At 46.5% G+C, this 26791-nt stretch overlaps 1 protein-coding gene across 50 annotated transcripts in view; it reads left to right on the top strand.

The window, feature by feature from the left end:
* Positions 1–26791, top strand: part of LOC118507230 (microtubule-actin cross-linking factor 1) — a 181242-nt gene that overhangs the window by 126288 nt on the left and 28163 nt on the right. For 42 of the 50 annotated variants that reach the window (XM_036045456.1, XM_036045455.1, XM_036045454.1 and 39 more), the window contains 5 exons: positions 32–167; positions 1381–1464; positions 3196–3417; positions 14883–15019; positions 15088–25315. In XM_036045456.1, coding sequence (XP_035901349.1) covers positions 32–167; positions 1381–1464; positions 3196–3417; positions 14883–15019; positions 15088–25315 — 10807 coding nt within the window. The remainder of the gene's footprint in view (positions 1–31; positions 168–1380; positions 1465–3195; positions 3418–14882; positions 15020–15087; positions 25316–26791) is intronic. The other 8 variants (XM_036045466.1, XM_036045465.1, XM_036045464.1 and 5 more) reach the window with 1 other exon arrangement.

The following is a 26791-nucleotide window of genomic DNA, read 5'->3' as shown; positions in this document are numbered from 1 at the left end:
GAGATTAACAACCTTTATTGAACCATTACAGTATGCGCAGTGTTGAGACGGCAATCGGATTGATGAAAAACCTGCAAACCAGCATTGTCGTGGAGGAGACTTGGGTGGAGAAACAGACGGAGAAGCTGCAGGCACTGCCGACGGCAACATCCGCACGGGAGCTCGATGTAAGTACCCTTCTAACGAGATCGATTGCCTTTGCAGCGTTCATTTTGCTAGTGTAGCTTTGTATAGCAACGACAGCTTATCGTATCGGTTGAGTGATATTCAAATTGAATAGGAAGCTGGAGGACGAACAGGAGTGTAAAAATGACATCCACAAGCAATCGGTTTTCCCAGTAATGATGATGATAATGGAGCAGAAAGATACATACAGTTGAAAGAGGGGAGCAAATTTCTGATAGGAAGGTTCTGCTCTGTACAGGAAACAATTCATCGTCGTGTCACACTGATCGAGAGTCGGTGTATAGAGGTGCATTCTTTTACACACAAAAAACAAACCCCCAAAAACACTTTGTCAAACACAAAGAGAAGGAAGCTAATCAGGGTTCTTCTAAACCAGCACATACCTCAGATAGTAACTACCATATGGAGGTTTAGGCAGAGTAGAAAGACATTTAACAACTACCATTGACTAACTGCACTCCACAGGGAGTAGAATTACGTTAGCGGAAGTAGATATTGAGCATTAAAAACATTGACCACTTAGTACTGAGATACAACTAACTACAAACCACAGGATGGCATGCGTATGGAAACGGGTCACATTAGTTGGAAGAAATCAAAAGGCAGGATTTTTGTTGTTGAGTATACTAAGAATAGCTCAAAATCGTCATTTAACCTCCTACAATACTAGAACACAATTGGTAAAGGTACAGGGGAGCTTTAGGCTCCGAAGACATGATCACAGCTACACACAGTACGGTAGAGCACCAAATTACAAGTAACTAGAAGGTAGAGTAACTGTCATGTAGTGGCCGAACTTAATACTGTAGATTCTAGACGTACATTTCACCGTAGTTTCCTCTGATGCACCCCACAAAGGACGAGGCTATACCTCGCATTGTTAGTCCTCCCGTGTATAACCCACATACTAATGCGTTAATTTATTTATCTTTCTCCTTCCCTTCATTTTATTCCTGCGTAATATTTACACACCAACCAATACCAATTGCAAAACTACACCGTGAACCCACCACATCACCTCCAACAACAACTACAACAACAACAATACCACCACAACAACAATTATCACATCCAACCAATACACGCTCTATCCACACGCCACGATCACTATCTTCTCCCTCGTCGTTCCCCGTTGTGTGTGTGTGTTCCCTTATTTCGGTTGGTGGGCTGCGAACCTGTCGTTGCATTCTACAGTCGATGCTCGGCGAAACGGTGGAACGCATTCCGAAGGTTGAACAGGTTAATCTCACCGGTGGCCGCTTGATCCGTGAAGCTAAGGTACGTAGCAAAAATGCGTGTGGTTCCTTCTTCGTCCTTTCGCTCCCAGCGAGACCGAAATGCTCTCTCTCGAATGATATACCCTTCCACAATCCTGTTGTAATCTACAAAAGTGTAAGAAACTTTCCTGTTCGCGTGTGCCGTTGTACGTGCAAATACTTCCCCCCATTCCCCCGAGGACTCATTCGTCGTTCGTCCTTTCGTCGGCACAAACAATGTGAATACATTGCTTCGGTTCCTCTATACGTCTGTTCTTGTTCGCTATTATGGTCTATTTCTGGTGTTTCGTTCCAAGCTTCTACTGTTTCTGTACTGGTAAAAGGATTTAAGTTTTTTTTTTAAATTGAGTTGTCTCGCTATGTGAAAAAGTGCACGCACGTGTATGTCCTGTCGTTGTACATCTTTTTTTCCTCGTCGTCCCTTGTGGAACGATAGAAACCCTGCTTAGTCCTTTGCCGCTGTTACTATAGAGCCTCATTACTGTGTGTGCGTCGTCACTGTGAGTGCGTGTTTGTTCGATGATGTATGAGTGCGTGTCCTGACGAATTTGTGATTTGTGTTGTACCGTGTACCGTTGCGATACACATGCAGGACTTCTAGCTGGTGAATGGTTGTACTATCTGATTTTCATTTTCCCTTAGGCTTAGGTAAGCTTAATCCATAAGAAAAAAACAAATTGCAATATTTGCATCACTCTTCACAATTTATTTTTATGCGCCTTCCCCAACCACGCCTGGTGTTGGTATGTTTTTTTTTTACTTGCTTCCTTCCGCATCGGAAGGCAAACGATTGCTATTAGTGGTTCCGCTCAGTCAGGGATGCTTAACAGCGAGAAACCTAGCAACCAAACTTTCGTGCAGTTGACCGCTGCTGTTTAAAAAAAAACTTCTATCCCATTACTCTCTGACCACACCGGAAGCAATCTTCGGTAGATGTGATTAATCCCAGAAAAAATGTAGCACCAAATGACAACTCGAAGCACTTGGAACACGTGGACTATTTAATTTCGGAAATTGACTAACCGATCGTGTAGAGCAAGCACCACTTCCTCCGTGTGGTACAGAGAGTAAGTTTCAGAGAGCAATCCTCTTCCAGCCCTGCCTTCCCGTTGTATCTGTGCTATCTTACATTTTTGAACGATTTCCCAACCAGAGGTCCCTGTAGCGTTTCGTTGATAAGTGGTGAGATAAAAATTTCATTCTTGGTTTAATGGTTCAATGAAGAAACCCACTATTTCGGACTCCTGCTCGCTACTTATCAACAACTTTAAACCCCTCGTATCCATTTTTTCCAAGCCTCCCCGTAATGCGTATCGTCCTATTTGCGAATACTAATCAATATAATAACTTCACTTTCAACTCAACACGAAACACACTTACACACTCTGTTATACAATTAAACAACATGCAACGTAACAACATACCAAAAACAAAAACGCATCATAAACGATTTACAACACCTTCTTACGCACCTTACCTGCGCCTTCAAACAATGTAACCCTTGCGCTTCGTACGCCGATGACTGAACGTGTTTGTGGTGAAATGGTCACCTTTTTTCGCTGCATCTCTGTAACATCGGTTCGAATTGAAAAATTGGTTGCGCGCGCTCCTTCAACACATCCTGTGCCTGCAACGGCAATCGTCTACGACATCGGAACGGAAACATACAAAAATGACAAATACTATTGTGCAAAAAACACCATTCGTTACGATGGGTTATCGGCTATCATAGATCTACGATGGTAAATGTGTTCACTATATCGACTGGCTGAGCGAAGTACGGCCCAGCTTTTCGCCTCCTCGGCAGGATCTCCGGCCGGCGAATGCCGATCCCGGTGCGACGGACGTGTACTCGAAGCGGCTCGACACGCTCAACGGTCGCTTCGAGACGCTCGTTGAACAGCTGACCCAGCGGCTTAAGACGGCTATTGAGGTGAATGGCGCGGACGGATTGGTAAGTGGAAATTTATTTTTATAGGCAATAGATCTAGTTATAATATACCCGACATTCGTACGTAAAGTCATACTCGTGTGGTTTACTGGCGATCGTTAGTTATGCATTTATGGAATCAAAAGAAACTTCTCTTCTAGATCGATTTCGATTCTTTGCTTTTGATTTTGATTTCGATTCCATCTCATTTATTTTTTATATAAACCGGTTTCCCACCATAAAAAAACATGTCTATCTGAAGCGATCAGAAGCAAACGATATGTCACCTTTGCATTGCGAATCTCATGCTAAATTCCTGTTTCGAGCTAAACAAAAAATAGTTCCAGTTCCAGGCTGGTGGTGTGGTTGACATCATCGGCATCACCTTTTGGTCGATTTGATTTCGGTACGCGTCCGTTCCACTTAAGTAGCGATCACTGCACCAGTGTCGGTGAGCATTCCGTCATCTTCTATTTCTAAAGGCGATTACGAGGCTTTGGTCACGGGCGGCAGTTGTCTTTCGACGCGTGGCTCTACCCATGGCTGTCGCATCACACCAGTGAAGCTGTTGTTTAGCATTGGTTGATGCCTGCTGAGAATTGGCAAATTCGTGAATGGAACTAATCGTAATGGTTTTTTTTTTTTGCATTCCTTACCATACCCTGTCAGTGAAGTGTAAAAATTGATTGTTGATGTGGCGTCTTCTCTCTTTATTTTCGATTGTATGCTTTTGCAATTGTCACGGTAACACTCAAACGAATTTTGTTTCCCTCCCCTGTGTGTCAATAAACACCCGGTACAAAATCAACATTCAAGCAAGTGATCGAGAGCTTTTCAACTCGTTTGCTTTACAACACCAGATATATCGGCTCACTGAATATCTGCTTAGGCTCATTAGCATCACGCTTATGTCGTGGTTTTTGTAAGCTCAAGTACGCCTAATTTCACGTTTATTCTTTTGTTGACTTTTCGCAAATGAGAAATCTATTCAACTGTGCTTGAAATTTTACCAAAGTTAAACATGAAATGTATGCAAGTACTGTGGGATCTTTAATGGGGAGTTCATTGAGCAGGAGCAGACATTGCAGGAGAATGAATGTCCGGAAGTCAATTACGGACGACGACGACGATTCATTCGGTATTTTATTGTGCTTTGCGTCATCCACCCGATGACCACTATATAGGTTACTGTGGACTGAGGTTGTGTAGGAGCTATAATAAAATATGACGTTATTGGTTGTTGTCGACCCTCAAAACACTTGATCACCAGGTGTAATATCATTCCGATTTCACCTCTAACTGTCGGCACTGTTAATTTATCGTTTAAATCCTACGTACCTTTGACATGTGCGAAGGTGCGCGCGCTGGTGATTGCGAGTGCTGCATGCACTGAAATGCTAAGCACAGTCATGGTAGCTAATTTTTGAAGTTGGAGTCTTGTCGTTTCGGTCGCCAACTCCCGAACGTTTCTCTAGATGTTGTAGATGCACTTAAAACTTCATTTTTAATATAATTTATTTGCATATTTTTGCTGCATGTTATCAGTCAGTTAATTAAAAGAGCTACACTACTCCGCCAATCTCCATTTTCCGTAAGAAAAAGTAAAGAAAATGAAAGCTTTTCGTGTAGTGCGTGTGCAGCGAAAGCTTACTCTCGCTATCGTCGACCCACCCAAACAGCGGGCTCTGTATGCCGGGCACCGAAGCATAAAGTTTATTTATAGTATAATGACATCATATACCGCCGAAGGACGGTTAGGCATGTAGGAAGGTGGTTTCGGTTCCATCGTCGTCTTGGTCGCGCCTCGATCGCGCACTGAACTTCTTCGACAGTCGGCCAAGCAGTCATTTGTTTACTCGGCGCATTCTTCCTGCTGAGTGCTTTGCGATTCATAAAATTTTATCTCCTCTTTTTTTCGTTGAATTAATGGTTTTGCGATGTAGGAAAAAAAAACCAAAACCACCATCTTCTCAACGCTTGTTGAACGTTGAAAAGGCAATTTTGCACAAGGCGACTGGTGTTTCAAGGTTTTTTTTATGGACAGCACTGTAACCGGTCTCGTGCGAACACTGTGTGTGTGTATGAACTGTGATGTCATACTCGCTCGCAGTCCACTCGAACCATGACGAACACCCATAGTGAGAGAAATAGTATAGGGGGTAGGATTTTGGGGCTGTTGCACGCTCTCCCAATCTCTGGCTAGTACTACACACAACGACTCGCTCTCACTCTCCCTCTCGTGAGTTCTGCGAATCCACCCTTAGAGTGCGCCCCGGCGGCATACATCCGCTCGGGAACTCACGAACCTGCGAACACTGACCAGCACTCTGACCACCGCGGGTCGGACAGCTCGGCATTCGTTCATTCAGTTTTAGACGGGATAGTGAAACTGATAGGACGTAAGCGCGCGCGCACGTCTGCTCGCTCTCAGAATATAACTTCCGTAACAGCAATATAGAGAACACAGTTTCACTTGATTAAAAATAACGCGGTTCAAATATCAAACTAGTCGGTTTGCGTGTGTTTTTGTGATTTTTTTTTACCGCGATCGTAAAGAAAAGGTTCAGAAAAGTTGGAAAATTCGGTGGTGCATTCAACCAGCGCGTGTGATCGCACAAGTGAAAACCTGAAGGTAGCGCTGGTGATGAGTCGGCCTTTCGCATGCGGAGAGGCTGTGCAAAAGTGTGTTGCTTAATCCTTTCAAGGCAATCAATAAGAATGGCCGGCCGTCGCGAAAAAAATTATTCAAATGTCTAACAGTCACCGTAAAAGCAGGCCAACCCGCCCCTCTGTTAGTGTGTGTGTGTGTGTTTTTTTGATGAGGATACCGGCAAGATCCAACACTGCTGGGTCTGTTCGCCGTTCGAGCTAGTACGGTGCGACGGTTTGATGGTCTAAATGGAATATATTTTCGGTGAAGGTCACGAAGCCGTGGCGCGCGGGGCGACTATATGCTTCTCGCCTATAGTGCACAAAAAAGAAAATTTAAATAAATTACCTAGCACGGCTAGAATAGTGGTGGCTGCTGTACGGGCGTGCGACATAAGAAGTGTGAGATTCTTTTGCCGGCTGACAAGATAGAATTGAGCCATTCGGGCCTAAATATATTCGCAATTGTGTTGTGCTGCGAAGCTGGTGGAGCGAGCAGTGCTGTGTTCGGTTTGGTTGCAGCGCGAATCAGTGTCTGTGTAGTGAAGTACACGTGCTCGTTTATTTATCGATTTAATGCATCGACGATAGAGAATACGATTAACGATAAAATTGAATTAAGATTTTCTTTTTTTAATGAACATCTAAAATCGATCAACATTATCTAAACGTGTTCAGGTGGAATGTTCCCGTCAGAAGCCTGCTGCCAAACGCTAAACAAATCGCCTTTCGTGGGAGCCATAAAATCGATTTCAATCGCCCTTGACGTGTCATTTCGCTTCCTCTTTTTGTTTTTAAAGTTTAATCCCTTTTCGAAGCCTAAATCCACACAAGTGTACATTTTGCAGTCGCAAAAGATAGTGAAGAATGCTAGCGCAGAAACAGAAAGGCAAAGCGGAAATAATATATTTGAAGTCCGCTGGTTCACGAAATCGAATCAATACTTCCAGACTGCTGGTGCGCTAGTTGCGCTAGTTCTTGCTCAGAAAAAAAGAGTCCGAGAGAAACAACACTATCATCCCCTGGCACAAACGCAAGGAATAGTGTAATTGGGGCAAAAATAGTTTCCCATGCAGAGTTTGCTCCATTCGGCATTCATCAAGCAGCTTACGTACCGGGGAAGTGCAGTAAAGATAGTAAGCCAGCCGTTGCACCCAAAGCACAATAGCACAGACCGACCGGTGGTGCATGGATGCAGTTGAGCGTATTAGCCGTGGTGGTAAACCGCCAACACTTCTACTACTACTACTACCTCAGACGAGCAGAAAGTCGATGAACAACACTTTCTACACTCGATCGCCCCCTGGGTGAATGTAAACAAAGTTTTGTTACAGGCCCACGATGGTAAAGTGCGTTTCGGGCATGAAATTGTATCGTGTTCAAGCATGGCGAAGGGAGAACCGTCGGGGTGCATCCATGCATTTCGAGTGTGGAACTGTTGTTGGGGTCGTTTTGATGTGGCATGCTGGGAAAGGCATTGCAATGATGCAGTTTAGCTCCTTTCATTGAATACTTTCCATTCGGAAGAATATTCACACTAGAGACGATTATCGGTAGAGATCTCTTATTGGTCTTTGAAGGCAATATTACGTTAAGTTCATCTTATAAAACTACTTTTTAGGTAGATTGAATCTGCGTCATTTCCGCTCATAAATTTGAATCTTTTTCGGTGAATAGAAGGCGCCAAACGGCACGTTTGCTCAACAAAAGCCACCCAACGTTATCGCATCGAAGCGTAGCTAAGTGCGATTTGAAATTGAAATTGAAAACAAACCCGGCTTACACATTATTATGACCAAGGGCATAAACATGCACGAGCGTTACAAATTCCCGATAACCTGCCACTAAGTACACTGTGCAGCAAGTACCTCAAACAGCTGATTATGAGCTACAGATGGAGATGAATTTTCGTTTTCATTTGTAGTTTGTACAACAGATGTTTGTTAACCGTTGCTATATGTGGGAAGAAATATTTACAGGCGGCTTCTTCTCATTATCACAACGGTTGTGCCAACGAACTTTGGACTGACTTAGTTGTTGTTCATCCCGTCATCACCGTTCTCGTGCCCTAAATTTGAGCTATTCTTAGAAGTTGCTGCTCTCTTATCCGGTTGGTAAATTTTGTTTGGATCTCCTCCAAAACCCCAACGGGTGACGATCGTTTCGACACTAGCTAAGGTAGGCGTAGGTTTGACACTTACGCAAGGTCACGATGAACGGGAAACAGTGAGAGCTGTAGGTTGCTGACATTGCTTCCCTTTGCACTTCCAAATTAATCATCTCAACCTTCAGGTATGTCTAAAAACCTCAGCGTTGGTGGCATACTCACCAACTTATTAAACATACTGATCCTCTAGAAGATCGTCAAAGATGTGGTGCCGGTTCGGTGAGACGCTTTACTGTAGCATCCGTTTTAGCACCTCTTTTAATGCTTTGGCACTTTATTAATGTCAGTGTCAAGATTTGCGCCGGCGAAGGAGAGAGTGAGTGTTATTTTAGAGGGTGTCAGAACGAGAGTTGGATTTGCGTCAGGCCAGTAGCAGCAGCTTTAGAGGGATATTGATCCATCACGTTACCTTGGATGAAATTTTTCACTCGTGGACGTTAAGCCGTGTATCTGACTGATCAGCACACTTGTTGTAGTTTAGCAAAGTTAATATTTTGCATTGACATTTGAGCTAATCTTTCTTAATAGACGGAAGTCCTGCAGTTGAACACGATCTTCCGGTGACATAAACATTAAGACGTTTCCTACAACTTGGTGTAGTATTTTTTGTTCAGTTTGCACTCCTATTTTACATATTTTCTGCTGTCTGGTTTTAACTACCACTCCTTCGCGGGTTTATGTGATCCAATCAGTCTTTTTCGTCTCCTTTTTTTTGGTGACCTTTAACGTACAATAGGAGACGAAACGTTGCCCACCGACAGCATGATCATAAATTAATCAAGCATCAAACATCTGCCATAAACCCGGTTCTGATCTTCGTGCAGTATGGGATGATATCTGCCTCGTTTGATGCGAGTCTTTTATTTGGCAAAGGATTGGGGGGAAAACTACAACCACCGGACAAAGAAAACGATTGTTATGTATGGTAGACAATTTTGTGAGAGGCGACAAATTTAAATTCAACGTTCCTTTCGTCTGCTTCGCTTTTTTTTTTGGGTGGCGTTATTTGACTTGAGCACAGTATGATGAGAAGCGTTGTGCGTTGGAAATGAAATTCTAGCCGTATGAGAAACCATATTTGCAGCCATATTTTGATAGGATGATAATTTTCACGCATGAATGTACAAGGGAAGCACTTTTGATCATTAAGCTCTTTACTCTATAGAAACACGCTTGGCAAGTGCCATTACCAGCACTCTTCTAAAGCATCAATTGAACTATGCCTTGCTGAAAATAACCTATTACGTGATTCCTGTAGACTATCAGTAAAGTCGTAAACTGAAACAAGTCATATTACCTACGATAATTCTCAACGACTTCTAAGGCGTTATCGACTGTTCTATGGTGTCAAGTGTTTGAGGCCGCACCACGGCAATAACTCATAACACAATGAACAGATGTGAAGTGCCTCTACTACCTTGACTAGTTGGTTGGTTAGTTTAAATTGATACACCAGCCACATTGACGACTGTACAGAGTGATCGTAGCACAACATGTGGTTGTCTTATTTATTAGAACTCTCACATGAATTCATGAATTTATACAAGCATTTGTATCATTTGTACCATTTTGGTAATGTTTCGAAATCACTCATAAGCGAAAATCATACAAAGTCACGAAATCAATAAAGTGCTTTCCGCTTGCCTTTGATAAGATGTCCCATACTAGGCGTCTAGCGCTGGTTGGACGGGACGGGACAGCAACGCTTTCGACAATAAACCCAACCACAGCAAGCTACTCGAACGGAGAATGTAAACAAACCGTGTAAAGTGGACCGAGCGAGTTGACCATTTATGCCAATTATTGTGCTACGCCGCTCTGTATGTGGGGTTGTCGGGGTGCTATCGACAAAGATGAGCTCATGTAGATGGAATATATGGCTGGGCGCTGATAAAGGCGGACCCAGATTTATGGCGAGCAAATGATTAAACATGGAACTCTGTAGTGTTGTGGAACCCGTCGACCACCAATGTATGTGAATGTGTGAGTTTGAGATTCTGACTAATGTTGACTAAGTGAGCGTTTATTTTTGCATCAATGAACTAAATGGGCGCGATAACGATTGGGAAATACTGTTTAGCACGTTCTACTGGAACGACTAGGCGAAGTCTAGCGGGGGGGTACCTCTTTTAGAAGTAGCTCGTTACCATGTTCATCTCCCAAATGCTGATCTCATTGTCAGTCAGTAGAGTTCCACGTGTGTGTTGAATATTTAAAAAAGAACTCCCTCTGCTTTGACTCTGTCGTTACCTCGTTCTCTTTGTATCTGGTGATCGTACTTCGAAGAAAGGTCAGCCGGAGTGGGGGGGTTGTGGGGGGGGGGGGCGGTGATACAAACAGAGTACTTCAATGGTGTCAGGAGAACTACCAAGGTCTATTATTTCGCGAAATGATAATCATAATAAACGCAAGCAGCGTACAAAAACCATTCAAATGACTCTCGACGCCTTCACTACCCAGCCCATTGTCGGCAAATGATCGATTGTTTTTTGCAGGATGCCTTGAAGGAGTTCCAGGGAATCTTCCACCTGCTGATGGAGGTTATGGTCACGAGATTGTTTGGCGTGTCCTTAACGGTGAATGAAGATCCGGTTGCAATTATGCTTTTGTTTTAGCGCAAGCCAAGCTTCGCTCATTAGTATGCTAAAGTCGATGACACAATCCTGCTGGATATGGTATGATATGAGTCGGTGTACAGCAAACTGTACGAGACGCTCAACACCATAAACACCGAAAAGCCTCTTGTCTTGTTTACACCGACCCTAGCCGACAAGTTCGGCAACGAGACTGTTAGCGAAGCGTAAGAACAAATTGGATTAACAGCGTTCGCCTCATGTCGATGGCGCTGAGAGCTATTGGGGCTTGTTACAATTCCGCTCTGTCGGTCAGTTCTTAACGCGAAAAAAAAACCCAAAATGGCTTGTGTGCTATTTCAATTATCACGGAAGCACACCCGGACCTGGCGTTTCTTTTCAGCAACGAGGCCTGCCCAGTTGTTCCGTCTGTGGTTGTTATGGCTCTGCTTTTACTTGCCAGCGCCGGTGTGTTGTTTTGTTGGGGTTGTGCACCGACTGTGCCTACATACGCTTGACTCAGCCGTGTCTTCCACCCCTAAAAAGGGGAAGTTACTCTTCCATTTTGTGCCGAGAGTATCACATTTCGAGCGTCCGGTGAAGTGGTTTCGGTTGTGTAAATTTCACGTCCGTTAAGAAGACTACTATTGTGGCAACACACACACGATCGTTAGACCTTGATTTCGGAGACCTCCCGAAGTGATGACGCATTCGTATGCGGCGTTTTGTGATGTGTATCGCTGTGTGCTTTTACCCGGTGTTGGCCGCTTCCAATTCTTCTCGTCCCGGTGACCATGTAAAACTGTCTGCGATCGGTCACGGTTGTTTATGGATGCCCTTCGGCGAGGTCAACCAACGCGTCTAACCGTAAAAATTCTCTCACATTCTCACGAGATCGTCTTACTCTGGTGGGGTGTCATTCAAGATTGCTACAGGTTTCATTTCGTTGCTGCTTTGTGTGTACACACTGTCATGGCAACGTGTTTATGACTTCATATCCACTCGGTGATAATGATGAGCTGTGTTACCGTTTCTGTCTTGATGGCGGCCATTAGCTCAAGATATGCATGGGGACGAATTTCGTAAGTACAACATACCGGCGCCATGTATGTTACAAGCATTTTTTTTTTTCTGTTCAACCTTTGCCACCCGGGCTCGGTGGTGGATGCCAACAGAGAGAGAGAACGTCTACATCGATTGAAAGTATCGTCACTGCCCCGTGGTGATGATGATGATCGAATTCTGTCCACGTTAAAAATAGGTTACCCCACCAGGTGACGCCACTGGGGGGTTTAAAGTTCGGGTGAGAAAATAGTGAAAGTACTATCGTAAGAGCTGCCCTTGATCTAATGATCGAAAAATAGAGGATGATCGATACTTTCTGTGGTGATAAAACTATGGGCTTTTTCCTTCCTCTTTCTTGGACTAACGACCTCTTAGGTCATGTCTGCCATTTCTGGCTTACTAGACTTATTGATACCGCATAGTAGGATAGTCCTCACTAAGGGGGAACGTCGCAGATAGGATTTGAACCCCGGTTCTGTCATGTGAAGACCGGCGCCGCTGTCGCATCTACTACCGGGCCGCTCCCAAACTATGGGCTCTTAGTCAGTTGGATAAGAAATTGTGAGACTAATTCGAAACATTTTTGTGAGCTTTATCAGGGCAGATAAAAGGAAACAACTCTGATCTTTATCAGAACTGATGCATATAAGAGATTTTCATATGAAAAAAATCTATTCTTGTGAGAGATTTGATCTCAAATTTTGTAAAGATCGTTTTTGGTTTGTTAAAAGAAACGTTCGGAACTCAATTGACTATAATTGAACAGCTGATTCTCTCAATTTTCTATCCAGTGAGAAGAGAAGAGTGTTATCGCGCCCCATACTTCCGATTTGGGTCACCTGAATCATCCGTTCTCTTCACCGGAACTCACGAACAAGTGTTTATATTCTTCGTGTCGTATCATATAGAAGAAGAAAAAAAAAGCTCACAAAGAATTGTAATCTGCAGAGAGGAAAATCTCTTCCTCTCGTGCTGCGTTTTTGTTATTGTCGCCACTGTTGTTCACTTCGCGCTGATGGTGGTGTTCGTGTGTCGAACTGTCAAAAAGGGCAAGGTGGTCTGTTTTTGCCGGCGGAATGTGACATCGATTCGGGCCCATGTCACATGCCTTCGTACATAAACCGGAACCGGAGCAAATCGAGCAAGTCATCGTATGGTGGTTTTCTTCGTCGTTGCGGAAGCGAAAAAAAGGGGTACAGAGTCCTCGATCGGTATTTTAAGTGGAACGTCCTTAGCGTGTGTGGAAGTATCGGTGTATTGACTGCTCGTTGCAGATGTTCTTGTGGTTGCAGGCCTAGAAACAACGCCAGACTGTGCCGAACTGTGATTTATACACTCCATTAACCCGCACGTCTGCTGCAGGGAAGTAGATTGTTTTAAGTGTCCCAGGAACAGGGAATTGATTATTTGTCTTCAAAATACTCGGGTCGATAGCATAGCGCACCGTAAGTGCGGCCACATTCCATCGTGTTGCAAGTGGAAAAGCACTTTCCGTAGCGATGTCTGTCCTGTATCAAATCGCCAGCAAACATATGGCCAAGCGGAATGGATGTCTTTCGTTGCGCTAACAAAGAATGGAGGCGCCCAGTCGCTGACGTCGACGTCGCCAGCACTGTGCGAAATGGACGATGATGTGGCCGCAATCCCGCAAGGGAATTTATTTATTTGGCGTGCTTTCGCACGTTTAATATTTTCGTCACGATTATGTAATGGTTGCGAAAATGATTTCATTACTCCATTCGGTTGGTGGAGTGCGCTGCGGCAAGGGTGCACCCGGTTCCTTCCTGTTCCGTGTTCCGAGCGTGTGTTTGCGTTATTTTCGCTTTCGTTTGGCTCACCGCTGGCTTGGTGAAAATAAACTCGTCTTCATCAAAAAAAGTCTGCGACTGCGAACGGATTGAATGACATTTGTCGTATTTTTATCTGCATCTATAGTGCTGTTGTTTGCAACACGTATGTTTAGGTTGGTTTGTTCATCATAATTTTTTGCATACCCTTCTGCCTATTGTAGCGCGTTAGGGAGACAGTTTTAGGTCAAATTGATGCGCCATATTTCGCGTTTCTATTTGAATACAAAAAGTACAATTTCTTGATTTGCATGCACAAAATGTGTTACTGGCACGCGTGGGCTTGATTTGGTAGCTTTATTGCAAGTTAAAGAAATTAATTAATTAAGTGTAAACTACACTTTAAGCCACTGCTACCTTTACCAGGTACGGTGTGCTATCTGAGCTTTAAATTAGTTATGCCATTTTCAATTTCATTGCAATAAAATGCTTCATACGAGCGGTGTGGATGCTCATGGGGAAATAACACGTTGGCGTGTTTAGAAGCGATTCAGATGTTGGCGTGTTTGATTGGTGCGCGATATGCGTGTGTGTGTGTGTTTGTGATTATTCACATGCACGGGCAAAATGTGTGGCCACTTGCAGGGGTAGATTTGTAGCTTCTGACGGAACATTACACCCACCCGAGGGAACATTATACGGTCCTGTTGAATCGATGTTGAAATTTTAACTCTCTTATTCAATAGAGCATTTAGTGATTGATTTAGCGAATGAACACGTACACGGTACGGCAGTGTAAAGCGTTGCATAGAATCAAGGAATACAATTTTCCCACCGTGGGATAGGATAAAACCAGATCAAAAGCAATACAAAACTAGCTCCAGGTTGCGAGCTGTGATAAATGAGAAGAAAATGAGCCATCAGGGGAAAAAATCCAAATCCAGAAACAAACGGAAAGATTCCGGTATAAGTAGCGCAAATAGCAGCAACATCAGCAAAAATGCATCTTCCGTGTCCGCCACCACTACCACCACCACATCGTCAGCATCGTCCACGTCAACCATGACGAAACGTTTACGAGAGATCGATGAATATGTTTACGAGTATGACTTCTCGTACGAATTTCGGGTAAAACAATTATTTAGCGTGATAAAACTCTAGTCATTTGATTTAATTATTTAAAGCGAATGCATGATATTAATATATTTGTATTATTATTTTTGTATCTTCTCCCTCGCACGTATCCAGCGCTACGCAGAAAGCCTTCATAAACCGCTTCGAACGTATCGGGTCGAGTTCAATCTCGGTCGACCGACAAACAATGGCACCGAGAGCCACCAGGAGGTCGAGGAGGACACATACACCTCAACCTACAGCACATCGCAGTAAGTATAAAGCCGCCGGGAAAACCATCTTCCTGTTTACTGATGTAAAATTTTGCACGTCCTCCCAGGATAACGAAGATCACGAACAATAAGCTGATCTATGATACCATCGATAACAATGGCATGCCGATGACTGCGCCACACCTACGCGAAAACGGATCGCCCACGAAAGCAAAGCCCACCGATGGCAGCTATCCGACCAACGGTGCTTCCTCGGTGCAGTTCACGGAGATTCGCAGCCTGAAGCGAATTCAGCGCACGAGCGAAGCGGTCGGTACGAACAATGGCCCGGACGAGGATGAAATGGGCGGCGACAATATACTGAACACGCCCGGTATAATCGATCCGACCACCGGTCGAACATTAACCGTCGGCGAGGCGATCCGGATGCGAGTGTTGGACGTACGCAGCGGGCTGCTAAATGTAAGCACAACCGGTGAGCGCATCAGTCTGGAGGAAGCCGCCCTGCGGAAGCTGATCGATCCGGAGCTGGTAGGAAAGCTATTGCGGCCCGGGGCGGCCGTCGATCGTGACGGGCGCCCGATGAGCCTGCTGGAGGTGATCCAGAAAGAGATACTCGAGGCAGAGAATGGTGGATCGTACGAGAGTACGGAGAAGCGCATAAAGGTAACGACCGAAGGCATCCACGAGCAGCACGCTAGCGGCAGCAGTTACAGTAGAACAGCGATCGATGATGGTGGCGGTGGTGGTAGTGGTGGTGCTGCGGCGGCGGCGGCGGCCTCTTCATCATCGTCGCAGCAGCAGCGCGCTGTAAAGTATAACACTAAGGAAGCAAAAAGTATTGTCGATGCAATCAAGCAGGGCCTGGTGGATGCGACGGCCGGCGGCGGTGGCCTGTACCGCACGCCGTCGGGCCGGGAGCTTTCGCTGGCCGAAGCGTACGAGTGCGGGTATTTGGTTAGGAGTGAAGCGATCAAAATAGCACCACACACACTCTGTCTGGCCGATGCGCTGGCGCAGGGTCTGGTCGATACCGGTGGCTGGGTGACGGACCGTAACACTGGCGATACGTTCCGCCTGGACTCGGCCATCGAGCGACAGCTGATCGATCCGCACGTGCGCGAAATAGTGGACACGAAGCACGACACAAAGGTAACGGTAGCACAGGCGCTCGAGCAGGGCATCATCAATGCGCGCACGGGACGCTACATGAACCCGCAGACGAAGGAGAAGCTTACGTTTGCCGAAGCCCGGCAACGGCAGCTGATCGGCAAACCGCTCACGCTCAAGGACGTGTGCGACCTGCAGCTGTACGATCAGAACGAGCGTATTGCGTCGCCGACGCGCCGCGAACGCGTTAACATTCCGGGGGCGATCAGTTTGGGTGTATTGGACGGGGAGAATGTACGGTCGATCTTCAAATCTAGTGGGGCGGAGCTGCTTACGCTGGCCGAAGCAATGGATCAGGGTATAGTGCTTCCGTTTGAGAATCGCTACCGGCACCACGAAACCGGTGAGCTGATGACCATTCCGGAAGCGGTCGATCGGGGTCTCATTTCATCCGTTTCGATACGATCGATTTTCAACATTCACGGATTCAAAGATCCGCACAGCGGGGAGTTTGTGTCGTTCAATATGGCACTCGCGAAGAATGTGTTACGCAAGCGCGATGGGCAGTTTATGTTAGATAGTGGGAAGGGTGTTTTGATACCACTTGGAGAAGCAGTGGGTCAAGGACTAGTGAGACCCGAAGTATACGAGATGTTTAATCGAGCAATCGGTGTACAGGACGAAGGTGCCCCTGGCAGGGAGTTAACTCTGCTGGAGCTAGTGTACCGGGATCACATCGATCCGAAGACGGGCTTCCTCCTGGACGATGCCCGAAAAGTTCTGCCGCTCGAGCCGGCAATCGAACGGAAGTTTATCACACCGGAAGGAGCACTACTGTTGATCAGTCTGCTCAATATAACGCTCACAACAGAAACAGTTACCAAGACGATAAAGCGATATGTCACTATAACGCACACAGGCGAAGCAACGGAAAGCCAACCTCAGGTGTTGCTTTCGTTCACGGAGGCCGTTCGACAGGGTTTGATCGACGAACGAACGCGCACCTACCGTGATCCGGCAACAGGTAATCTTTATTCCATTCAGCAAGCGCTGAATCATGGTTTGCTTCTACCGGACACTGAAGCGGTACCAGAGCTTTCGAACGCTGCCAACGCTACAAGTGGTGTTCCGACGATCAAATTTGAAACTCGCGTCGTAAAGGGAGCGAACAGTCGTTCTCTCAACATTACGACCGAATATCTTGAGCGGGGAGACACTGAGATGCAAACGTTTGAACTACCGGCAAATGGGTGGGCACTGAACGAAGCAATCGGACGTCAGCTGTTGAACCCGGATACAGGGTTGCTAGTCATCCCGGGAACTGACCGGATGGTAAGTTTTGAGGAGTGTATTAGGCTACAGATCATTAACCGTCAGTCGGCATTCGTGTCGGACCCCAAATATCCGGAACGTCGCGTTACAATCGATCGAGCGCTGGAGAAGAAGATACTCGATCCATTTGGCCGATATGCCATGCGCAAGAGTGCCGAGTCGTTGACGATGCGGCAAGCCATTGAGCAGGAGTACATTATCTTCGAACAGTGCCTACCCAGCTCGTCGACCGTTTCCGATGGGTCGGATAATCGAACGATCCAAATCACGAAACGATCAGGACAACCGGATCGAGTGGAAATTTCCAGCTCTTCGGCCAAAAACTCGAGCATGGTGGAGGTTAAGATTGTTCCAACGCCGGAACTCATGAGCCCGGAACCGCTTCAGCTTGCACCGGGCATTATTTACGATCCCAGCACGGCACTGGTTATATTCGCCGAAACGGGTCGCTCGGATAGCATAGTGGGTGCAGTGGCAAGTGGCAAAATCGACCCGAATTTGGTGCAGTTAGTTGATCCTAGCAATGCGAATGGGGAGAAACTGTCGATTGCGGATGCAATCAAGCGTGGCCTTATCGATGAACAGACGGGTGAAATACGCACTGCCAACGGTCCGATCAGCATGATCGAAGCCATCCAGAAAGGAATCCTGTTAGTAGCGGGTGCTCCATTAGTTGCAGCCGCCGGTGCATTGGACTCACTGAAACTGTTTACCGATCCGGTGAGTGGGGAGGAAATTCCTATAGAATTGGCCTACGAACGAGGGTTGATTACTCGTAGCCAGCTGCCAAGTCCGGAGCGTGCTGCACTGTTGAAGAAAAAGCTTAGCGTTGAGAGCAGACGTTCCTCTGAGGGTATTACAACAGTGGTGACGAAAGCTGGACCACAAGACTACGATCAAGAACCGCGAAAATTACAAAAAATGCGCAAATGTGTTCTTCGACCAAAGGATGCAGCCGAGCAGGGTATAGTAGATCAAGAGACAGCAAATAAATTAGAAGACCCAGCATTATTTTCGAATCCCAAAACTACGCTCTCGGATGTGCTCAAGAATGGACAGCTGAACGGCGAGAGTGGTAAGCTAGTCGATCCACAGCGGGGCCATGTGCTCAATTTGAATCAAGCGATACAGAGAGGTATGCTTGATTTGCACGGAACAAACATGATCTTTGTTCCTATCGCTCGCAGTTTGAGCTTGCCAGCCCTGGAAATGCAGGGCTTACTGAATCCGTCCGATTCTAGGATATATCATCCCGAATCTGGACAATTGCTGACGCTCCGTGAAGCGTTGTTGTGTGAAATCGTCGATCCGCTAGCTGAGGTAACAATCAACGAACAAAAAATGCCTCTCGAGCAAGCGATTGGTGCCGGTTTGGTGAATGAGGATCGGTGTACGCTTGCCGACAATATGAAGATCGCCGAAGCTATTGACCGTGGATTGTGTCATACTACCGATTATGAGTCAAAGATCCCGCAAATCGGAATGACACTACCGGTTATCGTTGAACGAGGTTTGTTAGATACCGAGAGGAAACAAGTAACACATCCAATATCTCGCGTACCGATGCCGTTGGAGGTAGCGCTGAAGAATGATTTCATCATGGCCACTCCGTACACTCCGGATGTGGATGGAGTGAAACTGCTGGACGCCATCGATCAGGGTCGAATCGATACGACGAAATGTACGTTTAAAGCACCACTCAAGGGTACGACTGATGGGGTAGATATACCGCTGCGAGAAGCCATCGATACGGGTAAACTAATCGTTAAACCTTTGCCGAAGTTGATTCAAAATCTGCAAGCAAACCATGCCGTAACATCGGTACAGGAAACGGTGGCCGCATTCCATACCATCACGACAAAGACGGTCGAGATTCAGTCCGGCTATGCGTTGATCTCAGTCAACGAGGTACAGGATTTGCAAACCGGTGCGATCATGTCTGTTGAAGAGGCATACAAGCAGGGCATACTATCGCAGCCTGAAGAGACGCGCGAGGAACTCATGCAACAGGAAGTCAAAATTGGGTTAAATGAAGCACTGCAGCGAGGGCTGTTGGATGTCACGAAGGGTACCTTTATCCATCCAATTAGCGGGGAAGTGATGTCGATTTCTGTCGCCGTCGATCGTGGCTTTATTGGATCCCACTCGTCTAGCGAGGAAACGCTCAATCGTTCCCCAGAAATGTCCCACAAAACCGTCGGAAAAGTGGAAGCGTCCGAGAGTACACCTTTCGACTCGCCTAAGAAAACGGCACTCGCTGACACCGATCGGCCGTTGCAGCCTTTGTCACAGTCTTCCGCTGGTGGAATGATGGAACGTAATGACACGGTAACTACTGGACCTTTGTCCGCAGTAACTTCTAGTTCGGCTGCTCAAAGTAGTGGAAGTAACATTGGAAGCAATATTAAGGATGCCGCAAAACTAGGTCTTATGGCTGTCGTTGGTGCACCGGTGCTTGGCGGTATGGCTATAGCTGGTGCAGTAAAGAAGGCTTTCGAGAGGAAAGAAAAAGACGATACTGCTAGTGTGGCAGGTTTCGAAGTAGTGGGCAATATAGAGGAACCAACAGTTCCGTTTGTCAATCTCGCAACCGACACGATTATCGAACCCGATGTAAATGCAGCCAAACAATCCGCTGTTGACATTCAAAAGGCCCCTAGCGATCGTGTACCGGAGAAAGCACCGGAAGCGTTAGATGAGCTCGATCCAAACAATAGGAATAATCAACAGATGGTTGATGTAACTGTAGATGTTTCGCCTTCGAAACCGATTCAGTCGGAAGATGCTGCTGCTAAAAATGAAAAGCAGCCTGCTTCGGACAATGTAACACCGAGTGCAGAGGATCAACTGCTAACAGGCAAGAATGCAGCAAAACTAGAAAAGGACATAGTGAGCCAATTTTTGGATGCAGAAAAATCTGCTTCACCAGCTTCTCCAGCACCTCCAGTGTTGAAAGATACTACCAATCAAGCAGAAGCTAAAACGAATGAACAAAATGAAACTACTGATAAGGTTTCGGTAGATTCATCAGCAGCAAGCAAACCCGCTCAAACTATTCTCCCAAGTGATTCGCTTGCAGAGTTACAAGAAATGCCTGTACAACAGGCATTGCATGAGGAAGATATCAAAAAACCTGATGACGGAACGGACTCGAATAAAATTGAGATGAGTCATAAGGAGCAACCTTCATCGGCACCACAAATGGAAAGGGATACTGATTCTGATATCGGTACCTCTATTTCAACCAGTGAAGGAGACAAGCTCGCATCGGTTTCTGACGTTCCGGCAATGTCTGATAGTGGAATTGTTGATAAAAAATCACCGCTATCATTGGAAGCAGACGAATTGCAGAGCTCCCACGCTACAGCACCAGCACCAAGCACAGATTCTTCCGAGAAAGTGCGAGAAGCTCTCTCAGTGCCAGATCCAACGGGAACTAGTTCAGGCATTGAGAATACTGTGATAGCTAAACCCTCCAACGTGCCAACAAGTGCTTTAGCGGAGGAAGCTGTTTCACGACCATTGAGCGACGGGTCGGTTAGCGTCCAGCAGTCTGCTGCGGTTCCTAGCACTACTGATGCTTCTTCTGCCAGTGGCGCCGGTAGTAATATAATGGATGTAGCCAAGTTTGGACTCATGGCCGTCGTAGGTGCGCCCCTGCTCGCAGGTAAAGCGGTAGTAGATGCACTTAAATCTGACAAACAACCAGCTTCTGGTCATGAAGAACAGGCTGCCGCTTTGCCTGCAGAACCTTCAGAACGTCATGTCACGTTCGTCGAACGTCCAGATGAGCGACCCGAGCGGATGACATTGGGTGAAGCGATTTCTCAGGGTAAAATAGATCCTAAACACTGCCGCATCATGGTAGACGATAAACAGATGCCTTACACCGTGGAAGAGGGTCTTAACAAAGGCAACGTGCGCATTTACGATGTGGTCGATGTACTTTCGAAGGACCGAATTTCGTTCGTGGAAGGTGAAGAAGGTGACGATACGCTTGTGCTAGACGCGAACCTTACCGAACAGCGCCTCGGTGAGTTGGGAGTGTATGATCCAGAGAATGGATACTTCCTCGATCCAACGACCGGCGAGCATGTATCGTTCCGTGACTTTATCTACAATGCTGGCTCGCTAATCGATCAGACTACCATCTTTGTGAAGGATCTCGGAAGGAATCGCTTCGAGCGGTTGGATGTGGCTCTTAAAAAGCATCTGATCGATAAGCACACCGGCCACATGCTCGATAATAAGACGGGCAAGAAGGTGAAGTTTGTTGAATGTTGTCGCCGGGGTTGGATCGTGCAGCGAGAACCAGCGGGTGATGAAGATCTTTCTCCGACGCTGGCTGAAGTAATCGATGCCGGACAGATAAACCCACAGACGGGTGAATTTATTCAAAACAATGAGAGCATCCCTATTGCAGAAGCGCTGCGGGCAGGTTTCATTGATAACGATTCACTTTCGGTGAGAGATCCTACAGATGGGCAGATCGTACCGCTCGCGGTTGCGATTGAAAAGGGCATCATTGACCTGAAACTTGGCGTGCTGTTCAACAAGGACACTCAGGAAGAGATCGATCTGAACGAAGCGTACGTTAAGGGGTACATGCTGGAGGGTAAGCGAAAGCCGATATCTTTGGAAGCGGCCGTTAAGAAGGGTTTGTACAATCCGGAATCGGGTCTGATTCTTGACACGATCACCGAAGAAATGGTCGATGTTCAGCAATCCGTGGATAAGGGTATTGTTGATCCGAAAATCTCCAACGTTAAGGACACGAAGGAGAACACACTGGTACCGCTTCAGGATGCGCTAGACAAGAAGCTGATCGACGCAGAATCGGGCAAGCTGAAGGATACGGCCAGCAATGAACTTGTGCCACTGGATGTGGCGGTCGAGAAGAACATGATGGACACCAAGCACGTAACGCACAGTTTGATTGACGTGCTGAGTCGTGAGTTCTACAATCCGGCTACTGGCAAAATTCTCGATCCAGCCAACGGCGATGAAAGCAATCTGAAGGATGCGATCAGCGACCAGCTGGTGGAGATCGATAGTGTGCTGATTCGTGATGAGTCGCGTGAAAGTGTGGTGAAATGCCGTGATGCCATTGCAAGTGGCCTGGTTGACGATGTAAGGGGTGTGTTGACTCGCCCAGAGCTTACGCTTGACCGTGCCTACCAGAAGGGTTATGTGCTCAGCAACAAGAAGCCAATTTCCCTGTCCGATGCTCTGCTGCGAGGTTTTTACGATCCTGCAACGGGGAAACTGCTGCTAGAGGATGCGACCGCCCCCGTTACACTCGAGCAAGCGATTGCCAAGGGTGAAATTTCCACCAACGATTTGATCGTACGCGATCCGAAGAGTGGCACCGTCATTAGTCTCGCGGAAGCAATACGCAACGAGCTGGTAGATCCTAAGGCGGGTCTGGTTGTAGATTCGGCCTCAGGATTGAGCATGGGTCTTGCAGAGGCAATGGATCGTGGACTGATCGTGGCCTCGAAACGCCGCTGCAGTTTACCGGACGCAGTGTACCGAGGTCTGTACGATCCCAAATCAGGTCAGTTTAGCAGCACCACTACGCCAGAGCGGATGTCTACGGAGCGTGCGATTCGACGTGGTTTGTTGGATCCGGAGTCGACTATCGTCACCGTTGGTGGTAAAATTGTTCCATTCGAACTTGCCATCGAGAACGGTACGGTAGATGTGCGCCGAGGAACGATTCGTGATGACGAAGGGGTACGGGTCGATTTCCGCGAAGCATTCGATCGCGGTTTGCTGGTTGAGGTTCGTAAACCGATCGGGCTTAGTGAGGCCGTGCTCAAGGGTATCTATCGCGAGGGTAATGGTAAATTTGTCGAACCCAAGACGGGCAAAAAGCTCACCCTAGACCAAGCGATCGCTGGCAAGCTGATCGATCCACACTCGGTACAGGTGCGAGATTCGACCACCGGGTACTACAAGGATCTGGATCTGAACGAAGCCATAGCGACACAATTTATCGATGGCGACAACTCGAAAGTACAGCACGGCGACGGTTGGATCACGCTTAAGCACGCGTTTGACATCGGTCTGCTGTACGATCGGAAGGCACCGGTCAGTCTGCAACGGGCAATCCATCAGGGCATCTACGACGATAAGACGGGCAAGTTTGTAGAGCCTGCCACCGGTCGTAAGATTACGCTGCAAGAAGCTACGCGCAAGTTCATCATCAACCCACAGCTTCCGTGCTACTTTAACGAGCGCGACGAAACGATGCTCAATCTTTTCGAAGCTTGTCGAGCGAAGTTGATCGATCGCCGGGAAGGAGTGTTCCGTGAACCGGGCAGTGAGGTGTTTATCCCTCTCAGTGAAGCTCTCGCGTTGGGCCTGATCGTGGACATTGAAAGCGCAGGCTTTGGCCTATACGAAACGCTCGCCATGGGCTTCTATCGTCCGCAAACTGGGCAGATTCTTCATCCTATTACGGGCAGACAAATAACGCTCGAAGAAGCTTGCACTGAAGACATTGTTAGTCCGGCAGCGTCAATCGTAAAGCTCGCCACAACGGGTCGCTACGTCCGTCTGGATGAAGCAATCGAGAAGGGTGTTGTAGATGCTCGAGCAGGGATGTACATACTTTCGGATGGGAAGATCGACCTACAGGAAGCTCGTCGTAGGGGTTTGATAGTAACGAATCAGAAATTACTATCGCTTGAGAAAGCTATCAAGATGGGTCTGTACCGAGCCGATGCCGGTGGATTCGTTGAACCTAGCTCGGATGATTTGCTGAATCTGCAGGAAGCGCTTGACGCTGGTCTGCTCGATTTCGAGACGACTGTGTACAAGGATGCAGTAACCGGGCAGGACAAGCCGCTGCGTGCAGCTATGGATCACGCCGATATCGACGTGAAAAAGGGTAAAGTGCTCGATCGTAAGAATGATCGTGCGTACAACTTTGACGTAGCGTTCAGCAAGGGTCTGCTGGTGACAATCAATCGTCCAATAACGGGCAAAATCTTGGAACGCAAGGAATCGATTGAAAACCTTCTCCAGGAGTCACCTGTCGGTAAGGGTCCCAAAGAGATGAGCTTGCAGGATGCATTGCGCTACGATCTTCTGTCGCTCGAAATGTCTGTCGTGCGTGATCCACGCACAGGGTTGTTTGTACCGTTGCGTCAAGCGTTACATGATGGTGTTCTGCAGGAAAGTGCCCGTGCTACTATCGATCCCAAGCTGCTATTCTTTACCTTCGACAATGATTGTGTGGTTTACGTGCGTGAACCGCTCAGCTTCGATCGTGCCGTCGAGTTACAGCTGCTGGACCTATCGACCGGCCGGTTCCTGCCTCCGTCATCCACCACCCCGCTCGACCGAGATAACCTGCCGCCAGCCGTCACCCTGCGAGACGCCATCGTACAGGGTCTTATCGATTCCGAGTCCGTACTGCTGAAGGACGGTGCTAAGCACAAGTTGCTGCACCTACCGGAAGCCTTCCGGAAGGGTCTAATTGAACCGGAAAAATCGAACGTACTCGATACGGCCAGCTCGAAGCTGATCCCGCTGCAGACGGCCGTTGAGTCCGGGCCGCTGACGACGCCTCGCCGTTCGTTCGGGCTGTTGGAAGCGCTCGACTATCAGCTGTACAGCCCCGCCGAGGGCAACTTCCGCGATCCGTTCCATCATACGGCACCGGCCCGTACACTGACGGCCACCATCGAGGCCGGCCTGGTCGATCCCTCGACCACGGTCGTGCGCGACAGTGTCGGTAAAGGTAGTGCAATAGTCCCTCTCGCGTCCGCCATCAGTAGCGGGCTGGTCGATGCCACCCGCGGCCGTTACAACGCGGACGATCGCGAATCGATCGATCTCGTGCAAGCACGTGAGAAGGGATATCTATTGCTAGCGGAGCAACGGGTAAGTGACCGTGCTGCACGTTCCTCTGTTTTCCTCTCTCTCTCACACACAATATCTCACTTGTCAACCCGTTCCTAAACTCTTACGCGCTCCCCCTGATCCTTAGGCTCTTGCTGTGGGGGCGTTTCGTGTTTCTGTTTTAGCTGTTTTGTTTTTTCTTCTTACCATCGATCAAAACCAACTTATGACGGGGGACTGTCAGATTTTTCATGTTTTATCTTTCATTTCATGTTTTACTTCTTGTGCCTCATTTCTTACTTTCATTTTTGGAGTTCCACAGTTTTCAACCAACCATTCTAACAGTAATCCTGGCTTGAACGATTTTTTTTCTACATCGTTTGTTTAATTTAACCCAAAAAGCTCAATCTGTTTTCTGGTGCTTTTTCTTTAATAGGAGTGTAGTGAAAAAATTTAAAGAATGCGAAATATGTTCAATTATTCGAATGACTATTTTAAATTTTATATCATTCTTGCATATATGTTTTCTTTTGCTGGAATGAATAAATTGAGCTTAAAGTTTTCATACACCAGTTTTCAGCAAGTTAAGCAGCAAGTAAATTTTCAAAAAGAGAAATGAAAATACTAATATTTGCATTAGATTTTACATTCAGCCAATAGAATTTCGATTTCCTCATATTCACAAAACTTCGTATTAATCACTTAATCAAGAAGTCCTATATCATTAAAATTTGTGTCAAGCTAATATAATCAAATAACTTACTGAATTCTGGTACTCCTTTAACAACTGCATCGATTCAACAATCCTTTTTCTTACTAACGTTCCCGACATTCCAATTCTCCTTCCTAGCCGTTGTTCATCACGTAAAACAAAACGCTTTTTCTTTCCTTGATTGATTTAACCAACCGTTTTGTTTGTATTGATTGCATTTATTTAAATGCAATTTCAAGGGAAATTTCGAACTCCTTTCTTTCTCTTTTAAAGTAACGACTAATATTTTTTTCCAACAGTTACAAACTCACCAGGCTGTATACTTCTTTCCTTTTGTTAGCTTCATTAGTCTATTCTTTGCGTATGGCATTATTTGTTTGCTTAACTGTCTCAAAGCTGGTGGTTCTTTGTTTGTCGGAACGATTCTAGATAACTTTGCCAAATGTGCCACAACATCCTCCAAATGACGTGGGATGCGCGTTGAAATTGTCTGTATTGCTCATAGAGAATGTGGATTTATAGAATGTACCTCACTCACTGTCCGTCTGATACGCGTACACGAATCACCAAATCGCGTAGCTTTTTGGTAGATCAAATCAACTCATATGCAGCCCATGAATGCAGAATGATCATGAATATCTCTCTCTCTCCCTCCCGATTTATCATTGGATTCAATTGGCATTACATACATCATGGTGTATAACATACGGAAATACGATCAAACTACACACCACGTGCATCGTTTTCGCTGAGTGATGACACCTACAGCAATAAATTCAAGCATTTGCATGCGGGTACCAAAGCGG

The sequence above is a fragment of the Anopheles stephensi genome, chromosome 2 (assembly GCF_013141755.1).
Source record: "Anopheles stephensi strain Indian chromosome 2, UCI_ANSTEP_V1.0, whole genome shotgun sequence".
Taxonomy (NCBI): domain Eukaryota; kingdom Metazoa; phylum Arthropoda; class Insecta; order Diptera; family Culicidae; genus Anopheles; species Anopheles stephensi.
The sequence above is the reverse complement of the archived record's forward strand: the minus strand, read 5'-3'. Positions and strand labels throughout refer to the sequence as shown.